At 35.2% G+C, this 19,889-nt stretch overlaps 1 protein-coding gene across 1 annotated transcript in view; it reads right to left on the bottom strand.

Annotated features, from left to right (window-relative positions):
• The window catches only part of LOC145786233 (receptor-type tyrosine-protein phosphatase H-like), a 38,505-nt gene that overhangs the window by 3,684 nt on the left and 14,932 nt on the right, over positions 1 to 19,889 (bottom strand). Inside the window, exons 8-22 of the mRNA XM_082597875.1 lie at positions 19,134 to 19,409; positions 17,614 to 17,889; positions 16,357 to 16,632; positions 14,863 to 15,138; positions 13,387 to 13,662; positions 11,902 to 12,177; positions 6,384 to 6,677; positions 6,021 to 6,124; positions 4,740 to 4,902; positions 3,350 to 3,480; positions 2,820 to 2,976; positions 2,336 to 2,438; positions 1,788 to 1,859; positions 1,221 to 1,302; positions 96 to 186 (exon numbers count right to left, since the gene is read on the bottom strand). Of these exons, the coding sequence (XP_082454001.1) occupies positions 96 to 186; positions 1,221 to 1,302; positions 1,788 to 1,859; positions 2,336 to 2,438; positions 2,820 to 2,976; positions 3,350 to 3,480; positions 4,740 to 4,902; positions 6,021 to 6,124; positions 6,384 to 6,677; positions 11,902 to 12,177; positions 13,387 to 13,662; positions 14,863 to 15,138; positions 16,357 to 16,632; positions 17,614 to 17,889; positions 19,134 to 19,409 (2,853 nt within the window). The remainder of the gene's footprint in view (positions 1 to 95; positions 187 to 1,220; positions 1,303 to 1,787; positions 1,860 to 2,335; positions 2,439 to 2,819; positions 2,977 to 3,349; positions 3,481 to 4,739; positions 4,903 to 6,020; positions 6,125 to 6,383; positions 6,678 to 11,901; positions 12,178 to 13,386; positions 13,663 to 14,862; positions 15,139 to 16,356; positions 16,633 to 17,613; positions 17,890 to 19,133; positions 19,410 to 19,889) is intronic.

The raw sequence follows: 19,889 nt of genomic DNA, 5'->3' as shown, positions 1-19,889 counted from the left end.
ACTACCAAGAAGAACCTATCACAGGTTTTCTCTGTCCGAGGTTAAAAATTCTAACCAACCAAATTAGTTTTAATGCATTTTCTGTTGCAACTTACACGGAATAATGTTTTTGCATCTATTTTTTTCTTTATTGCCAGGGAGTAATCCAACTTCCGCTGACTGATCGTTTCCAACTGAAATAAGTTTCTGTGCAAAAACAAGTTGTTTAGACAGAGCTATAGGATAACATGCATGCCAGTTTGATTTAGCTAGATATAGCACGTAGCCTACTGCCAACTAAGTACAACTCATAAAACAAAACAATTTATAGGCCATAATAGTTTATACTCAAAATACACACTATACATTTAAAAGACAATATAAAGTGAATCCCTTAGTTTATTGTTTGTGCTTTGGTTATCTAGTTGTGAGTATGTAGTAGGGTAATTTGTTATTGTAGTTTATAAATAAAATCAACTTTATGAGTTTCCAATTACATTAAATGTCTAAGTACATGCTTTGGGTTGCAACTCCAGTTGTAACTATAAAGGCCATATAAAAAACTTTTGGATGCTGTCGTCACTACTTAGACATACGACCTGCTTTGTTAAATTCTGCAAGACTTTTCTAGACTTTGCCAACTTTGGATAATTGCCTGAATGAAATTTTTTAAAATAATATTTCAACGTCTTTTTCTCTGTCATTCTTTGGCGAAAAATTGGGTTTTAATATCACCAGGCTTTGAATAACAAAGCCAATTTGATTAAAAAAATTTCTATCAAACTGTTTTTCGTTTGTTAATTATCTGACTGATCGTGTTTTAATTTAGGGCTTTTCCCTTTTCGCTGCTTCCTCAAGGCAGAAAAAAAGCTTTTATGTCATTACGTGTTAGAAAAAAATTAAAATATTTGAAAAAAGTCAGCAAAAATTAAAATATCTAAAAAAAGTCAGAAAAAATTAAAGTATTTAAAAAAAGCTAGCAAAAAATAAAATATTTAAAAAAAGTCAGCAAAATTAAAATATTTAAAAAAGTTAGCAAAAAATTTAAATATTTAAAAAAAGTTATTAAAATATATAAAAAAAAAATTAGCAAAATTTAAGACATTTAAAAAAAGTTAGCAAAAAATTAAAATATTTAAAAAATTTCAGTTAGACAGCAGTAGTTAGGGGTGGTCAAAATCTATAAAATGTGACAAATCTGGCGTCACCGCCAGGAGCCATGTTTTCGTATAGAAACTTACTTTAAATTCTTGTCCAAATTCTTTGTTATCAAATTCTCCCATACGTTCCACATGCTTGTAGAAATCCGGCAAACAGATAGATCTGATACAAACGCCGGATTATAAAGCAACCTTGCACAATTGTGAATATTTACCAAAAAGAAAGAAACAAATCGGGTAAAACATTGTTGTGTTGTGAATACAACGCTTAACGAGAGTTTCATGTAGCTGTTTCTTTTTCAATACGTTTTCATGTACGGTTTTGAACTGTAACATGCCAGCTACGTTTTATGTTATACAAGTCTCACAAATTGTTTAAAGGCATTTAGATTCTTACCATTTATCATATATCTTATTTTTCGTCTTTTTTTAATAAAAATAGATAAACCATCGACTTAATAATATTGTAAGTGCCATATATTTCACCATATTTGCACCAATAAAATATAGCCTATATATTACATCAAAATTAGTCATTAATTCACTAAAAAACTTCACAGCTTGGCTTTTTGCTTGGCATTGAGCACATTTAGTAGTATTAATAGCATTTATTGTGTATACGTATTTATTAATATTCGTTTAAATTACCTTGCTGTGGCCGGTGATGATCCCGCGAAGAGCATTTGCAAGTTGGGTATGATGCGATTTTCTCTTTCCTCTCTGGAACAAAACCTTTTGACTACTTGGAGACGAGACTATTATCATAGTGTGTGACCATGATGCACCGTGGAGAGATAAATGTATTGGTGGTCTGCCTTTGACTGTTAAAATTTCTAGATACAAGATCAAGTAGCTGTGTCTTTTGTTTAAAATGACCAAGCTTCCAAACCATTTGCACCTATTTTATCACATTTGCTTAAACGAATTCCAATTTTCCTATATGCTATACTTTTCTGAAACTATGAAACTTTTGCGGCGCACTTTAATCCCTGTAGCGGCATGCCTATGTACCACGACACACAAGCTGGGTAACCTCGGCTTACACTGAAAAGTGTTATAACATTGGTATATTTTATTGGTTAAAACTCAGCTAACCTCACAAAAAGTAATATTTCATATAAATCTTATTTTATATCTATACAAAAAGCATCAACAGGATAGCCTACAACAATTTTCCACAACAAAAACGTACTTACAAAAACATTTTTGCTTTTCGCCTTCTGTAATAATAAACACCTCCCACAGAAATGACAATCAGTGCGACAACTGCCAGAACCAAACCAACAATCAATCCGACATCTTTATAAAAAAACAATGAATAGATTATCTCTTGATATTGTTTAAGAACATCAAGCAGTGTCTGAAGACAAAACTGTTTTTACTGTGATTGCATAAAAGAGATCCTAAAAGCCAGTATTGGTTTATGTAAGGCAATCAGAAAATAAGTTGCAGCTTTTAGAACAAGCACTCGTAATCTTTTTAAGTCAGGGAACTCATTTTCTACAAGTATTGATCTGAAAGCTCTTACCAATGCACACTGCAAATTTTGAGGCAAGATAAAAACCAACACACGATCGCTGCTTTCCTTTAAGATCCTCAGTTTATTTCATCCTACAGCCCACTTAATTACTGACTAGATATAGCTTTGTTGATGGTGAACTAACAAAGCAGTTGACTGACCTGTTGGGACTGGATCTACCGTTCTCAGAGTTGTTGAAAATATTTCGCTCTTTTCTGTTTTCCCGTCAATGTTTATGATGGTTGTATACATTGTTAAAACGTAATTAGTCTTGTAAGTGAGATTGGAAATTTCGTAGTAATCTGGTTGTGGTTTAAACTGAAACGTGATTCAAAGAAACATCATCACAACAGGTAGTTCCAAAATAGTTACACTTGTCTTATTCTCTGGCATTAGAATCTGGTTAGACTATAGTCAGTGAGGCATTAGGACCTTATGCGAAAGTAAAACAAATATTGCAAACTCAGCATCTAGTTCAAGCATCTAATCATTAGGTGCTTGAACTAGATGTTGTTCGCAATATTTGTTTTACGATCGCTTCTTCTTTGAAACAGGGACATGATAAGGTTTATTTCATATAACAACCTTGTAAATTATCAGCCATGTTTTATAACCAACAAAATAAAATTGAACCATTTGTCATTAATAACGCTTGTTTGCCCATTAGACACTTTAGTATGATGGCAGTCACCGTTTCCTGAATTTCCTCTTCACCGCTTATATTCACCACGATCCAGTCGGCATGGCCGTCAACCTCGCCCCAACTAACGGAGATGGAACTGGAGTTAACAGATGGTTCTATGTTTTTGGGTAGCGATGGTTCTGAATGCATAAGGTGTTTTTTACGAACCGCACATGATAACATAAAGAATGAAGTAGTAATACAATATGTGGTAATAATTTCTTCTATTTTTGTGTTCTCTGGTGTTGATCTACTTAATAATATGTTAGGCCTACTTTTTTCTTTTTTCAATTTTTCTCAACCCCTTCTTGGTTTTGTCGCTTTGTGTTATTGTGCTTGCACATAGTGCTTGCACAATGCTACCAAAGTTAAATTAGCATGGCAGCAGATTCAAGTTGTTCATTTCGAATAATGAATCTATTGTGACTTCCTTCTCGACACAAGCAAAATAAACTTCTAGAATATTTGCACTGTTTGTGTATAGCCAATAGTCGCTAACAATTAACATGTCAACTGCGAAAAGCTGTTTTTTACTTTGTACAAAAATAGATTAGACATTATTCCAACAATTTTCAAAATGTAAGATTACTATACAAGAAAAAGCAAACTTTTTCGGTTCCTTGTTACTACACCAACGTAACCTGTTATGTTAAAAACTAGAGTTAATTTAACAAATTTTCTTTTAACGAAAGAAATTAAACGAAAGTTTCTTTTTTGCGAACACTTATTCAAAATAAATCGAAAAAAATGTTTACAAAAACACTTCAATCGAAACGAAGTCGAAGCAAAGGAATTTAGCTCCAATGCAAGAAAAAATACTTTTTGTTTAGAAACAATTTCCAAATACTTTTGCTTTTAAACTGGGAACTTAAAACATACATAGGCTTACATCACTTGCAGAAAAAATTTGGCTAATCATTTTTTAGCAAGAAGCAGAGTTACTTTTTGCAAACTTTAAAGTTTTGTTAACATATAAAACAAACGTGCAACGAAACCTGTTAGTTAGAACTTTCTGCAGTAGTCATAGCATATAACGAAGTGTTACGAAAGCTAGTGCAATTCACTATTACCACAGCGAATTCGCAGCATCAAGCTAAAACAGGTTGTTTGTATTTACATTGTGAAGTAAGCAACTATCATGCTGCTAAAAGCGAAACTTTTTTGCAGGAGATGACACATTATTATAGATGTATTTTATCATTATGTATTAATTTTTGAAGTTATTTTGAACACAGCTACTCTTTCAATATGCTAAATTTAGTTCAAAAATATCCTATTACATGTTTACATTCTCAATTTAAAGTTTTTTCATTTGTCACATCAATTCTACTGTATTTGCTATAACATTGAAAGTAGAAAACTTATTTCTAAATCATTAACGCGACACTGCATTACTCACTTGAGTTTTGTTCTGTTGTCTGCGTTGAACTGCTGAAATCGCCAGAAACGGTTATCACATTTATGGTGTAATTGTTTCCTGGTTGTACTTGGAGACCGTAAGTCCTCTTGATAAAGGTTTGGTTTACATTGAAAATTGTTGTATTTGAGTCAATGTAAGCAATCTAAAGATAGAGGTGTATAGTGAATTCTGCTTGCTTTAAATTAAAAAAAAAGCTTCAAAATTCATAGCGAAAGTTTAAATTTTTCCACAGACTGAAAAAGTAACTTCGCATAGCCTCTATTTCTAGTGGTTTTAAGCCACTAAAGCAGGCCAAATCGCCGAGTTTGGTACAGTAAAGTTTACGCTATGTCGACGGCGCTTTGGCTTACGTTCTTATTTGAAGTGCTGGTGCTTGTAAAATGCTTTTTTTATAACGGAAAGTTATTTATGAAATATGCTGTTCAATAGTATACGTCAAGTGTAAAGTCATATGTGAGTTTTTTTTTTTTTTAACGTAACATTAGATTTTGTCTATAGTGACACCATGGCCATGGTGACACCTGAAAGGACTTTCGATAAAGTGTCACTACCGAGAAATGTCATTATCGCCGAAGTCACTATAGCCAAATACTGTTGTTTAAAAACAAGACTTTGCAACAGATGCAACTGTAGCAAAACTTCATTATAGCTTTGAAACAATTCTACTGTAATTTATAACTGGTATTTGCACTGAATAAGGTTTTTTAGCGCAAACATATTGGTCGTTAATAAAGTTAATTACAGTAAAATTTAAAAATAATGTTGTGTCATAACATGTTGATTTGTTGTTTTATAACATCAATGTTTTTCAGCAACTATGGTGTCATATGGGTTGGAATATCGCCATACTACCATGATACTGATGCTCAACCATATCAATACGTAATAAAGAAGATGAAACTTGAAAATTAAAACTGAAACTGAGTTGAATAAAGAAGAATTCGCTATGGTGTAGTTTATGCTGCCCCAGTATTTGTAACGTATTTGCCGTATTTGGTTTTGCGTTTGCCATAAGACTATTCCATATACAGTATGTTGGTGCGATCGACTGATGACACTTAATCTTGTTTTAAAAGTTATTGTTGAAATAGGCTTTAGGCATTGTTTCGTGAAATCGTCGTTAGACATTAGGTTAGGTTTAAGGCTCGAAAGGATTATATCTAAGTTACATTAAACTTTACATATATATACTTTTCTTTTCTATTTACTAGCTCATACTATGCTAACAGAGCAAGAAATTGTTCTTGTGAAAGTATTTACTTGAATATAATCTCCTACTCCAGTAGTATTCCAGGATAAATCTATAACTCGTGAAGCATTTGATGGATTCTGAAGAGCTTGAAGAGATTCAACAGGAGCAGGAACTGAACAAACGCAAACAATATTGCAATCAACTCCTCATTTGCACTTACGTCATATTGCCAACAAAACGGAGTAGTCCTACCGTTAATATGTCAACAAAATACTTTTAGTAGTGGCAAGAACATACTATCTTGCAACAGGTCATGCTGAAATAGTATATTTTAGAAAAGGCTACCTATTTTGTTTCAGAGTTTGCAGTGATTAGAAAACAACACGTCATTCAAAACTACGTAATAGCAAATGCATTATTTAATAACTAACCTGTACGTCTCTTGTCTAGCAAAGGAGTGCCCATCCCAGCTGAGTTACAAGCTGTTACGTTTACGTCATAACTCTGCCCAGGAATCAAGCCCTTAAGCTCATAATGGTATTCGTTTTGCGCAGGCACGTGGGGAACAACTTCAGCTGTGATGTAGTTGTTTTCTGGTTCGGTAACTTTGTATTCCACAGAGTAGTTTACAATTGCATCTCCACCGTCTGGTTTCATCCATTTTAAGTTGATTGTAGTGTTTGTTTGTGTCTGCCCGCTGCTTGCAAATGTCGGCATTCCCGGAACTAAACACAACATGTACTACAACGATATTTCTACAAAAATTGAAGTTACATTCAACTTATTAAGCTTTCCCTAATGATAGCCAGCGAATTAAGTGTAAAGTGTGGTCAGTTTGTTATTCAACTTCCAACTGTTTTACTACAAATCTAAAAATGTTCAGTTTAGTGGACATTTTAACACAGTGCTGCTCAACTTGTGAGTTCAACAAAATGACTGGACTTGTGCATTGAATAAGGCGCATGTCTTGTGCATGAAATAAAGCAAACTTAATTTGTTATTTAAAAAAGCAATACTTGCTTTTGTATAACTGTTTGAATGAGAGCGTGGAGACTCGACGACCTCCTACGCCTTTCTAGGGCTACAGTCTTTCGCACTCTCTAGTTGGATGCACACTGTACGTTTTTGTCTTATGTACGTTTTGTTTCGCATCCAAACGAAAACAAATGACCATCCATCCATCCAAACACCGCAACTGAACACGGGTTGGGTTTTGTATAGCTGCATTTAGGCATAACATAGACTAGTAACTGTGCTATAAGATTCAAAAACAAACTGGTTTCTTATTCACACCTTAACATTTTATCATTTCTCTAAAGTTTTTTTTTTATTTATTTTCGATTTAGTTGTGTTTTGTCATAAACATCAAGTAAATAAAAAAAAAGATTTTACTACTGATGCAACAAATCATTTTCTTGAAAAACCAGCACATTTATCACGTTGTAATTACATCAGGCAATATTGAATAATACTCACGAATCGGAATTATTTGTACATCTGATGCATTATCAAAACCTGCATCGTTTTTTTTGCTTCAACTGCGAAATTATAACCCTCCCCCTACCATAAAGATTTCTTTTCGCGTAAAATTGCCTTGTATTGCATTGACGTCACTTTTTGTTTATGGCATTTAAAGTTCAAATATTGTTTACTATTGCACCAAAACACCTTAATAACGTTGCAAGACAGCCACAAACTGTTTTTTTGGTCTTGGTTCGTCGTAAAACACGGAAAAGGTATCATTTCAATTTGTGCACATTCTTACGCGCATGCGCAAAAGCGTACCGAAAATACAGATAGAGAATAGGCTATCACATTAAATTGATCCAAAGGTATTGTACAGCTTTAGTCACACAGGTGTGCCTTCTTAAGTAACATACACGTATCATTCTTACAAAAGTAGAACTTTGATATAATAGATATGTAGTAGGGGAAGGGAAGGTAATTTGATACGGACGGTAATTTGATACACCCCCCCTACAGAAACGTACAAAAAATATTAGTCAAAAATATTGTCATTAGGTGGAAGACCTGTGAAAATAATGCCTACAAAAATTGCACCATGCAACTAACTCGTGCTTTTATGACATAAATTGTAAAAGTGTGTTTTTTGAGTATTTTCGTAAAAATTTTAACTCATGATTATTTTCGTCTGGAAAATTAAAGAAAAGTTCCTGAAAGATGAAACCAAACTCATTTGACAGTTCATTGATAAGGCTTCAAGGGCATGTCAGGTTTTTTCTGCAATGTGCATCCAAGCATACAAAAATTAGAATTTTATAACTTTTTTTGAAAAAGGTAAATTGATACATGTAGAGAAGGTAAATTGATACAGTACGGTATATTAAATTCTTTTTGTGAGTGTAATAAATGTTGTCATTGATCGATCTAGTTGATTTAAATAAGTTCTTCTTTATTAACAATACCTGCTGCTTTGGGAAACAACTATTATATAAGCTTTCGTAGGCCTACACGCTATCTGCTGTCAAAAAATGAGAAAAGCGCAAAGCATCCCCTTGAATAAGAACTCCAGCCAATCATCCTCCCCATGTCCATCCCGCTACAGAAGCTTCGCCGCACACATGGGCCTCAACAGTTATCTTTACACCCAAGCAAGCCAACCACATAATAAATTTTTATTTATTGCTTTGCTGTCAAATGGGATTTCTGTATTAAGATAGTTTTACTTTATCAAATTACCTTCTGAGTGTATCAATTTACCTTCCGTGGAAGGTAAATTGATACATTTGAGTGACATTTTTAAAATTTCAATTAAAAAAAAAGTAAAAAAAATAGAAAGGTGAAAATGTTTTTAAAAAGTGTGTAAGTGATCAGACTTTCATTTCAGCTTAAAATCAATAGTTTGTGTCAAGTAATTTTCAGTTAACAGGAAAAAATGTTAAAAGTGTATCAAATTACCTTCCCTTCCCCTAATTGACGAAGCCACACTTGTGTGGAGAAAGCTTCACAATACACTTGAATTTATCAATTTAATACGGTAGCCTACTCTACTTCTTTGATTAGTATTTATTGCGGTACGCATGCATATGGATAATTGGTAAATTTAAAAGAAGATTGAAAAGTTCATTCATAAAATTCTATTTTCGAATTTTGGATCGAGCGGGCAAAATAAACAAATAAAATAAACTTTTCTAACACTAATTGCAACGTTCATCTGATGAAAGTGAAAGTAAAAGCAACAACTAACAGGTTGATTTATTGCTTCACTGACGTTTCGTGCACCATGACAATGCGCATCCTCAGAGCGAATAACATACAAAATAAAATTTGCAAAGTTATGTAGGCTACTGCAGTGCGGTTGAAGACAAGAAAAAATAAAACACACATTGTTTTTAAAATTGGCCAAAGATGTGTGAGCGGTTATCTTTGGCCAATCTTTAAAATAAATATTTAAAAAAAAAAAATTGCCTTCAGCCGCACTGCAGTATACAGTATTTTATTTTTTATGTTATTCGCTCTGAGGATGCGCATTGTCATGATGCGCGAAACGTCAGTAAAGCAATAAATCAGCATGTTTGTTGTTATTTTTACTTTCACTTTCATGAGATGAAGGTTGCAATTAGTGTTAGAAATGATAATTGTCCTGATGAACACCCAAGCTTTTCAATATTCAAACAAAATAAATATAACTATATGCACTTAAAATCCATTTCGAAACTTTCACAGGCTTTTTGCTCTTTCTTATGGTGCATGAATATTTCTGTAGGCTTATATTATTTTTGGGCCAGATTAAAGTCCCTGAAAGTAACATGTTTCCAATAGGCTTTGTCTCCGCAACCTTTTCTCCCACGATAGAAATTGCCTCAACGTCGGATTTTCTATGGAAATATTTACCTGAAAATTTTTTTAAAACTACAACCGTTTCATGTTATATGTTGCATCATAAAATTAATTTTAGACATTGTGAAAAGTTCAATGACAAGATCCATTGTAGCCTAGGTCATGTCCAGGAGTAGCTCTAATGTTCAGAATGTAAAATAGTGATGGTTGCTACTATTGCTAGAACAGATAGTGATCTTACTAGTGTAGATGGCAATCTTTGATAGATAGTGAACAGATGGCAATCGCTTACTTGTCAGTATAAAACAAGCCAAATGTGCATCTATGGATAAAGGGTCAAGAACCAAGGGAATATCCATGGCTGCCTGAGCTGTGGATATAGAGTCAAGCTGGCTGGGCGCAATGTCTAGTGTCCTTCTGATAGAGCTTTCTCAACAGCCACATCGTGTCGACAAACATTTATTACAACAACTTGCTGTTGAGAATCATCTTGAGCAGCATTTGTCTGCCTGAAGTTTTCAATTGGTTGTTGCAGCAGAAGCATACCAAAGGCAAGCCAATCTATGTGATTAAAGTAAAATCAGCAGATAAAATAGACAGGTAGATGGAAAAAGATTAACCAGAGAATCTCAGAATGATGGTCTGAATCGAAAATGCAAAATAAGTTTTTGCAGACAGACGCCAAAGACGTTTTATCAGTTATCATAACAAAACAAGCTAAAAGCTACTTTATTTTTTGAAAAGTTGGTTTTGGAGATAGGTTTTAGTCAATCTACTACGGCTCAACCCCTCTACGAAATCGGAGTGTCTAGGAAGCTGACTTTGCTCAGCCCCATCTCTATAGAGATGCTTCAACGCGGTGTAGAGGTGAACCCAGGCTGAAAACTTGACTCATTCCTAGCAACTCCTGGGGCTATTAGACACACGTAAAAGTCTCCAACGGAAGTCTTTTTTGGCGGAAGAGGTCAGTGTCTGACGGGCAGGCATCTTGTAGGCTAAGGCTGGCCTCGATGAACAGAGCACCCGGCAGCCCGTTGCAACCAATTCCACTAAAGCTGAACGTTTTGCTCTTATTGGACCGCAGTGGACATGGAGCAGGCCAAGAGTGTGTGCGTAGCCCTCGCGTAGTCACGACCATCTTAAACAACCATATGGCCTTTGTCTCAAATTGGACCTGGACCAAACAAAGCCCAATGGCGATGATATCACGGGTAACGGCGGCAGGCTTGGTAGAGCTGGAAGCCTCCAGCCCGGTCTCACACATTGGCGGCGGATCACTACGGCTCAACAACCAGCTTCATACAAGGTGTTTGCATTAATGTCACGCTTTTGCGAACCCGCACAAATCGAAATGACCACTTTCCGTGCTTTACGATGAAACCAAGACCAGAAAAATGTTTACGGCAGTCTTGCAACACATTTAATGTGTTTTAATTAATTTAGTACAGTAGCAAATAATATTTGAACTTTAAATGCCATAAACAAAAAGTGACGTCCATACAAGAAAGGAAAATAAACGAGAAAAGTAGTTTTCAGGGTAGGGGAGAGAAGGGTTTTGGACGGAAATTAAAAAAAAAATTAGAATGTCCTGTTGCATTCTAAAACTAGGGCTAAAGTTGGATTTGAAAAAAAAAAGATTAACCACGGGCTGTATAATAAATGGTGATGATGGGCACTTGAAATGTTGTCGTTTGTATGTTTACAAAAAACGCGTGGTTATATCAATGTACTCAAGCAAGAACTTTTGGAATAGCGCACACAAATACTGGATTCGCGCTTTTCGAAATCTAAATTGCACACAAGGCCATTGGGTAACACGTGTCTACTTGAAGTTTTGAATGAGTTAATATTTCCTGGATGACTTTAGTGAAATCTAGCGACTTGCGCAAATGCTGAATGAACTTTTCTTACCAGCAAAAAAAACAAAAAAAACACTGGACATCAGCCTCCCAAAAACAGCACGTATGTACCAGGTGTCTATTAAAGTTGATATTTACAGATTACAAACATCACAAAAGCATTGCCACCGCGTTATTGATATTATTGCATTTATTTTAAAGTTGCTACACATTTTATGATAGGCTGCCACTGATACCATTAACATGCAACCATTGTTTACACTTTTTAAGATTTCTTGTCCATACTTACCAGTGAAAAAATCCACAGGTTCCGATGGGTCCCCACTGCCAGCTGCGTTCACCGCTTGCACAGTGAAACTGTATTGCTCGTTTGAGTCCAAATCGTTTATGGTGGTTGATATTTTTTTGGTGGTTTCATTAAACATTTGTGATCCAGGATCTTTTGATAGTTTGTACTTTGCAGTGTAAGTCAGGTCCATTGAAGATCCTAATGCTTTGTCCCATGTTATTGAAATAGATTTATCCGTTGAGCCGGTTCTGTTGGGCGAAGGCATTACAGCTGGAACTGAAAAGAAATCGAAGTGATAGAAAACGAGCATCTTTTAAATCACTTCAAAGAATCTTTACACACAAACCAAAGGTTGTAATGGGTACTATAAACATCATGTAAAGTTTTTTCTGCGTTTACTTTCAGGTTTCAACAGAAAGATTAGTAATATTAGTAAAAGTATTTTGACATTCAAAAACCGCGAAAGCTACATATCGAATTTCTATGTGAGCCAATATATTCAGTAAAGAATATAGTCGTAAACAACTTTTTTAAAGTCTTTGGTTTGATCCGACCTGGAATCGATCTCAATCTACCAGTACCAAAGCTGAAGGCAATAACCACTCGGCCACTGATCTGGTTTATCGTCAGAATATTAATGATGTAATGGTTTTGTTTATTGTCGCTCTACAACAGCTAAGGTCTTTTAGCGACAAGGCTGATGTTTAATTTTATATTTGGTTTGCGATGTCATCATATTATTACCCGACTTATTCTTACAGCGTTATGCAAAAAAAAACACAATTGGTATCATATTTAAAGTCTTTAGTTTAGATCTTCCAGCTCCAGAGCCGAAGGTGAAACAACTTGGCCACTGACCTGAGATATCGTCAGAATGACATTCTTCATTATCATATAATGAATTATATTATACGATATCTCAGAATGTGCTTTGAATTTTAGACTAAAAATACTTTCAATTCTTGCTAAAGGTCGTTTTTTGTTTCACCTTGCAGCACTGGAAGCAATCTGCATAAAAACTCTCAATCCAGTATTATGCCGCCAAAAAGAATTCGTTTATGTCTTAAAGCTTCTTCGTTAATTTGAATTCTTCTAATTAGCCAATTGTACATTTCGTTTTTCTTCCACTATAAATACTTAATACTAGTTAGGTTTATTTTATAAATGACGATAGCTCTTGAAGAGAGTCAAACGAAAACCTGCAGCTTCTAGGTATGAGCAACATTTCACTGGCAATATTTAAAAATAAATAAATCAAACCAGGCTCCTTGCAAGGTACCAGATTACTAGGGTTCAACGTGGTTATTAGCCTAATTACAAATTCTTTTGTTAGTCGGCGCTCAGGCTAAACCTGTGTAGTTCAAATTCCAGAGTCGCCACTGCTTTACAGTTCGTAATCAATCTTATGCTTTCCATGATACCGGTACCACTGATGCCACACGCAACTAATTGTTTAACATTTCAAGATTCCTGGATCATACTTACGAGTAAAAAAATCCACAGGTTCTGATGGGTCCCCACTGCCAGCTGCGTTCACCGCTTGCACAGTGAAACTGTATTGCTCGTTTGAGTCTAAACCGTCTATGGTGGTTGATGTTTTTTTGGTGGTTTCATTAAAGATTTGTGATCCAGGATCTTTTGATGGTTTGTACTTTACAGTGTAAGTCAGATACATTGAAGATCCTAATGCTTTGTCCCATGTTATTGAAATAGAATTAACTGCGGAGTCGGTTATCTTGGGCGAAGGCATTACAGCTGGAACTGAAAAGAAATCAAAGTGATAGTAAACGAACATTTATTAAATCACTTCAAAAAAATCTTTACACACAAACCAAAGGTTGTAATGGGTACTATAAACATCATGCAATGTTTTTTCTGCGTTTACTTTCAGGTTTCAACAGAAAGATTAGTAAAAGTATATTTGACATTCAAAAACCGCTAAAACTACATATCGAATTTCTATGTGAGCCAATATATTCGGTTAGGAATATACGTCATGAATGACTTTTTTAAAGTCTTTGGTTTGATCCGACCTGGAATCGATCTCAAATCTACTAGTACCAAAGCTGAAGGCAATAACCACTCGGCCAGTGACCTGGTTTATCGTCAGAATAATAATGATGTAATGTGTTTTTTTTTATTGTCGCTCTGCAACAGCTAAGGTCTTTAGCAACAAGGCTCATGTTTAATTTCACATCCTTTTTACGACTTCATTACATTATTACCCCACTTATTTTCACTGCGTTATGCAAGAAAGAACACAATCGGTATCATTTTTAAAGTCTTCAGTTTGACCTGACCAGGAATTGATTTCAGATCTACCAGCTCCAGAGCTGAAGGCAAAACAACTTAGCCACGGACCTGGTGTATCGTCAGAAAAAACATTCTTCGTCATCATATAATGAATTATATTATACGATATGTCAGAATGTGCTTTGAAATTTAGACTAAAACGTTTTCAATTCTTGCTAAAAGCCGTTCTTCGTTTCACCTCACAAAAACTCTCGATCCAGTCTTATGCCGCCAAAGAGAAATCGTTTATATCTTAAAGCTCCTTCATTAATTTGAATTTTTTTGATTAGGCAAATTTAGATTTCGTTTTTCTATAAATACTTCACAATATTTATGTTTGTTTCATTAAGATGATAGCTCTTGAAGAGAGTATGACAAAAACCTACAGCATCGAGTTATGAGCAACATTTCACTGGCAATATTTAAAATAATTCAAATCAAACCAGGCTTCTTGCAATATGACGTGATTACTGGAGTTAAACGTGGTTATTAGCTCACTTGCAAATTCTTTTGTTACTCGGCGCTCAGGCTAAACCTGTGTAGTTCAAATTCCAGAGTCGCCACTGCTTTACAGTTCGTAATCAATCTTATGCTTTCCATGATACCGGTACCACTGATGCCACACGCAATCAATTGTTTAACTTTTCAAGATTCCTGGATCATACTTACGAGTAAAAAAATCCACAGGTTCCGATGGGTCCCCACTGCCAGCTGCGTTCACCGCTTGCACAGTGAAACTGTATTGCTCGTTTGAGTCTAAACCGTCTATGGTGGTTGATGTTTTTTTGGTGGTTTCATTAAATATTTGTGATCCAGGATCTGTTGCTAGTTTGTACGTTACAGTGTAAGTCAGGTCCATTAAAGATCCTAATGCTTTGTCCCATGTTATTGAAATAGAATTATCTGTGAAGTCGGTTCTGTTGGGCGAAGGTATTACAGCTGGAACTGAAAAGAAATCAAAGTGATAGTAAACGAGCATCTTTTTAAATTACTTCAAAGAAGCTTTACACACATATCAAAGGTTTTAATGAGTACTATAAACATCATGTAATCTTTTTTCTGCGTTTACTTTCAGGTTTCAACAGAAAGATTAGTGATATTAGTAAAAGTATATTTGACATTCAAAAACCGCTAAAACTACATATCGAATTTCTATGTGAGCCAATATATTCGGTTAGGACTGCGTCATGAAAGACTTTTTTAAAGTTTTTGGTTTGATCCGACCTGGAATCGATCTCAAATCTACCAGTACCAAAGCTGAAGGCAATAACCACTCGGCCACTGATCTGGTTCATCGTCAGAACAATAATGATGTAATGGTTTTATTTATTGTCGCTCTGCAACAGCTAAGGTATTTTAGCGACAAGGCTCATGTTTAATTTTATATCTGGTTTAAGATGTTATCACATTATTACCCCACTTATTTTTACAGCGTTATGCAAAAAAGAACACAATCGGTATCATTTTTAAAGTCTTCAGTTTGACCTGACCTGGAATCGATATCAGATCTACCAGCTCCAGAACCGAAGGAGAAACAACTTGGCCACTGACCTGGGGTATCGTCAGAAAAACATGCTTCGTCATCATATAATGAATTATATTATGCGATATCTAAAAATGTGCTTTGAATTCTGGACTCAAAATGTTTTTCAGTACTTGCTAAAGGCCATTCCTGGTTCCACCTTGTAGCATTGGAAGCAATCTTCATAAAAACTCTCAATCCAGTATTATGACGCCAAAAAGAATTCGTTTATGCATTAAAGATCCTTCGTCAATTTGAATTATTTGATTAGCCAAATTTACGTTTCGTTTTTCTTTTACGATCAATCTTTTACAATATTCATGTTTATTTCATTATAAGAGAGTCACACAAAAACCTGCAACTTCGAGTTATGAGCAACACTTCACTGGCAATATTTAAAATAATTCAAATCAAACCAGGCTCCTTGTAATATGCCAGATTACTAGGGTTAAACGTGGTTATTAGTTTACTCGCAAATTCTTTTGTCACTCGGCGCTCAGGCTAAACCTGTGTAGTTCAAATTCCAGAGTCGCCACTGCTTTACAGTTTGTAATCAATCTTATGCTTTCCATGATACCGGTACCACTGATGCCACACGCAACCAATTGTTTAACTTTTCAAGATTCCTGGATCATACTTACGAGTAAAAAAATCCACAGATTCCGATGGGTCCCCACTGCCAGCTGCGTTGACCGCTTGCACAGTGAAACTGTATTGCTCGTTTGAGTCCAAACCGTCTATGGTGGTTGATGTTTTTTTGGTGGTTTCATTAAATATTTGTGATCCAGGATCTTTTGATAGTTTGTACTTTACAATGTAAGTCAGATCCATTGAAGATCCTAATGCTTTGTCCCATGTTATTGAAATAGAATTATCTGTGGAGTCGGTTATCTTGGGCGAAGGCATTACAGCTGGAACTGAAAAGAAATCAAAATGATAGTAAACGAGCATCTTTTAAATCACTTCAAAGAAGCTTTACACACAAATCAAAGATTGTAATGAGTACTATAATCATCATGCTATGTTTTTTCTGCGTTTACTTTCAGGTTTCAACAGAAAGATTAGTGATATTAGTAAAAGTATATTTGGCATTCAAAAACTGCAAAAACTACATATCGAATTTCTAGGGTTAGAAACTCTAGGAAAAGAAAGAACACATTTGATATCATTTTTAAAGTCTTTGGTTTGACCTGACCTGGAATCGATCTCAAATCTACCAGACCCAGAGACGAAGGTGAAACCACTTGGCCACTAACATGATGCTGTAGGTATCGTCAGAAAAAACGTTCTTCATTACCATATAATGAATTATATTATGCGATATCTAAGAATATGCTTTGAATTCTGGACTAAAATTTTTTTTTCAATTCTTGCTAAAGGCCATTCTTCGTTCCCATCGCAGTATTGGAAGCAATCATCATAAAGACTCTCAATCCAGTCTTATGACGCCAAAGAAAATTCGTTTATGCCTCAAAGCTCCTTCGTTAATTTGAATTTTATGATCAGCCAAATTAACATTTCGCTTTTCTTTTACGATCAATTCTTCTCAATATTTATGCTTATTTCAGTATGACAATTGACGATAGCTCTTGAAGAGAGTATGACCAAAAACCTGCAGCTTCGAGCTATGAGCAACACTTCACTGGCAATATTTAAAATAATTCAAATCAAACCAGGCTCCTTGCAATATGCCAGATTACTAGGGTTAAACGTGGTTATTAGCTCACTTGCAAATTCTTTTGTTACTCGGCGCTCAGGCTAAACCTGTGTAGTTCAAATTCCAGAGTCGCCACTGCTTTACAGTTCGTAATCAATCTTATGCTTTCCATGATACCGGTACCACTGATGCCACACGCAACCAATTGTTTAACTTTCCAAGATTCCTGGATCATACTTACGAGTAAAAAAATCCACAGGTTCCGATGGGTCCCCACTGCCAGCTGCGTTCACCGCTTGCACAGTGAAACTGTATTGCTCGTTTGAGTCTAAACCGTCTATGGTGGTTGCTGTTTCTTTTGTGGTTTCATTAAACATTTGTGATCCAGGATCTGTTACTAGTTTGTACTTTACAATGTAAGTCAGATCCATTGAAGATCCTAATGCTTTGTCCCATGTTATTGAAATAGATTTATCTGTGGAGTCGGTTCTGTTGGGCGAAGGCATTACAGCTGGAACTGAAAAGAAATCAAAATGATAGTTAACGAGCATCTTTTAAATTACTTCAAAGAAATCTTTACACACATATCAAAGGTTGTAATGAGTAATATAAACATCATGTAAAGTTTTTTCTGCGTTTACTTTCAGGTTTCAACATAAAGATTAGTGATATTCGTAAAAGAATTTCGACATTCAAAAACCGCAAAAGCTACATATCGAATTTCTATGTGAGCCATTATATTCAGTAAAGAATATAGCCTACGTCATAAAAGACTTTTTAAAAGTCCTCGGTTTGATCCGACCTGGAATCGACCTCAAATCTACTAGTACCAAAGGTGAAGGCAATAACCACTCGGCCACTGATCTAGTTTATCGTCAGAATAATAATGATGTAATGGTTTTGTTTATTGTCGCTCTACAACAGCTAAGGTATTTTAGCGACAAGGCTCATGTTTAATTTTATATCTGTTTTACGATGTCATCACATTATTACCCGACTTATTCTCACTGCGTTATTTATGAAGGAACACAATCGGTAGCCTATCACATTTAAAGTTTTCGGTTTGACCTGACCAGGAATCGATCTCAGATCTTCCAGCTCCAGAGCCGAAGGTGAAACCACTTGGCGACTGACCTGAGGTATCGTCAGAATGACATTTTTCATTATCATGTAATGAATTATATTATACGATATCTCAGAATGTGCTTTGAATTTTAGACCTAAAATGCTTTCAATTCTTGCTAAAGGTCGTTCTTCATTTCACCTTGTAGCACTGGAAGCAATCTTCATAAAAACTTACGATCCAGTATTATGCCGCCAAAAAAAATTCGTTTATGTCTTAAAGCTTCTTCGTTAATTTGAATTCTTCTGATTAGCCAATTTTAGATTTAATTTTTCTTCCACTATAAATAATTCACACTATTTAGGTTTATTTTTCAATAACAATAGCTCTTGAAGAGAGTATGACAAACACCTGCAGCTTCTAGCTATGAGCAATACTTCACTGGCAATGTTTAAAATAGCATAATTCAAACCAGGCTTCTTGCAATATGACGTGATTACTGGAGTTAAACGTGGTTATTAGCTCACTTGCAAATTCTTTTGTTACTCGGCGCTCAGGCTAAACCTGTGTAGTTCAAATTCCAGAGTCGCCACTGCTTTACAGTTCGTAATCAATCTTATGCTTTCCATGATACCGGTACCACTGATGCCACACGCAATCAATTGTTTAACTTTTCAAGATTCCTGGATCATACTTACGAGTAAAAAAATCCACAGGTTCCGATGGGTCCCCACTGCCAGCTGCGTTCACCGCTTGCACAGTGAAACTGTATTGCTCGTTTGAGTCCAAACCGTCTATGGTGGTTGATGTTTCTTTGGTGGTTTCATTAAATATTTGTGATCCAGGATCTGTTGCTAGTTTGTACTTTACAGTGTAAGTCAAGTCCATTGAAGATCCTAATGCTTTGTCCCATGTTATTGAAATAGAATTATCTGTGGAGTCGGTTCTGTTGGGCGAAGGCATTACCGCTGGAACTGAAAAGAAATCAAAGTGATAGTAAACGAACATCTTTTAAATTACTTCAAAGAAGCTTTACACACAAATCAAAGGTTTTAATGAGTACTATAAACATCATGTAATCTTTTTTCTGCGTTTACTTTCAGGTTTCAACAGAAAGATTAGTGATATTCGTAAAAGTATATTTGACATTCACAAACCGCTAAAACTACATATTGAATTTCTATGTGAGCCAATATATTCGGTTAGGACTGCGTCATGAATGACTTTTTTAAAGTCTTCGGTTTGATCCGACCTGGAATCGATCTCAAATTTACCAGTACCAAAGCTGAAGGCAATAACCACTCGGCCCGTCACCTGGTTTATCGTCAGAACAATAATGATGTAATGGTTTTATTTATTGTCGCTCTGCAACAGCTAAGGTATTTTAGCGACAAAGCTCATGTTTAATTTTATATCTGGTTTAAGATGTCATCACATTATTACCCGACTTATTC

Source organism: Aplidium turbinatum, chromosome 17 (assembly GCF_918807975.1).
Source record: "Aplidium turbinatum chromosome 17, kaAplTurb1.1, whole genome shotgun sequence".
Classification (NCBI taxonomy): Eukaryota; Metazoa; Chordata; class Ascidiacea; order Aplousobranchia; family Polyclinidae; genus Aplidium; species Aplidium turbinatum.
Note: the sequence above shows the minus strand (reverse complement) of the source record. Positions and strands in the feature narration are given on the sequence as shown.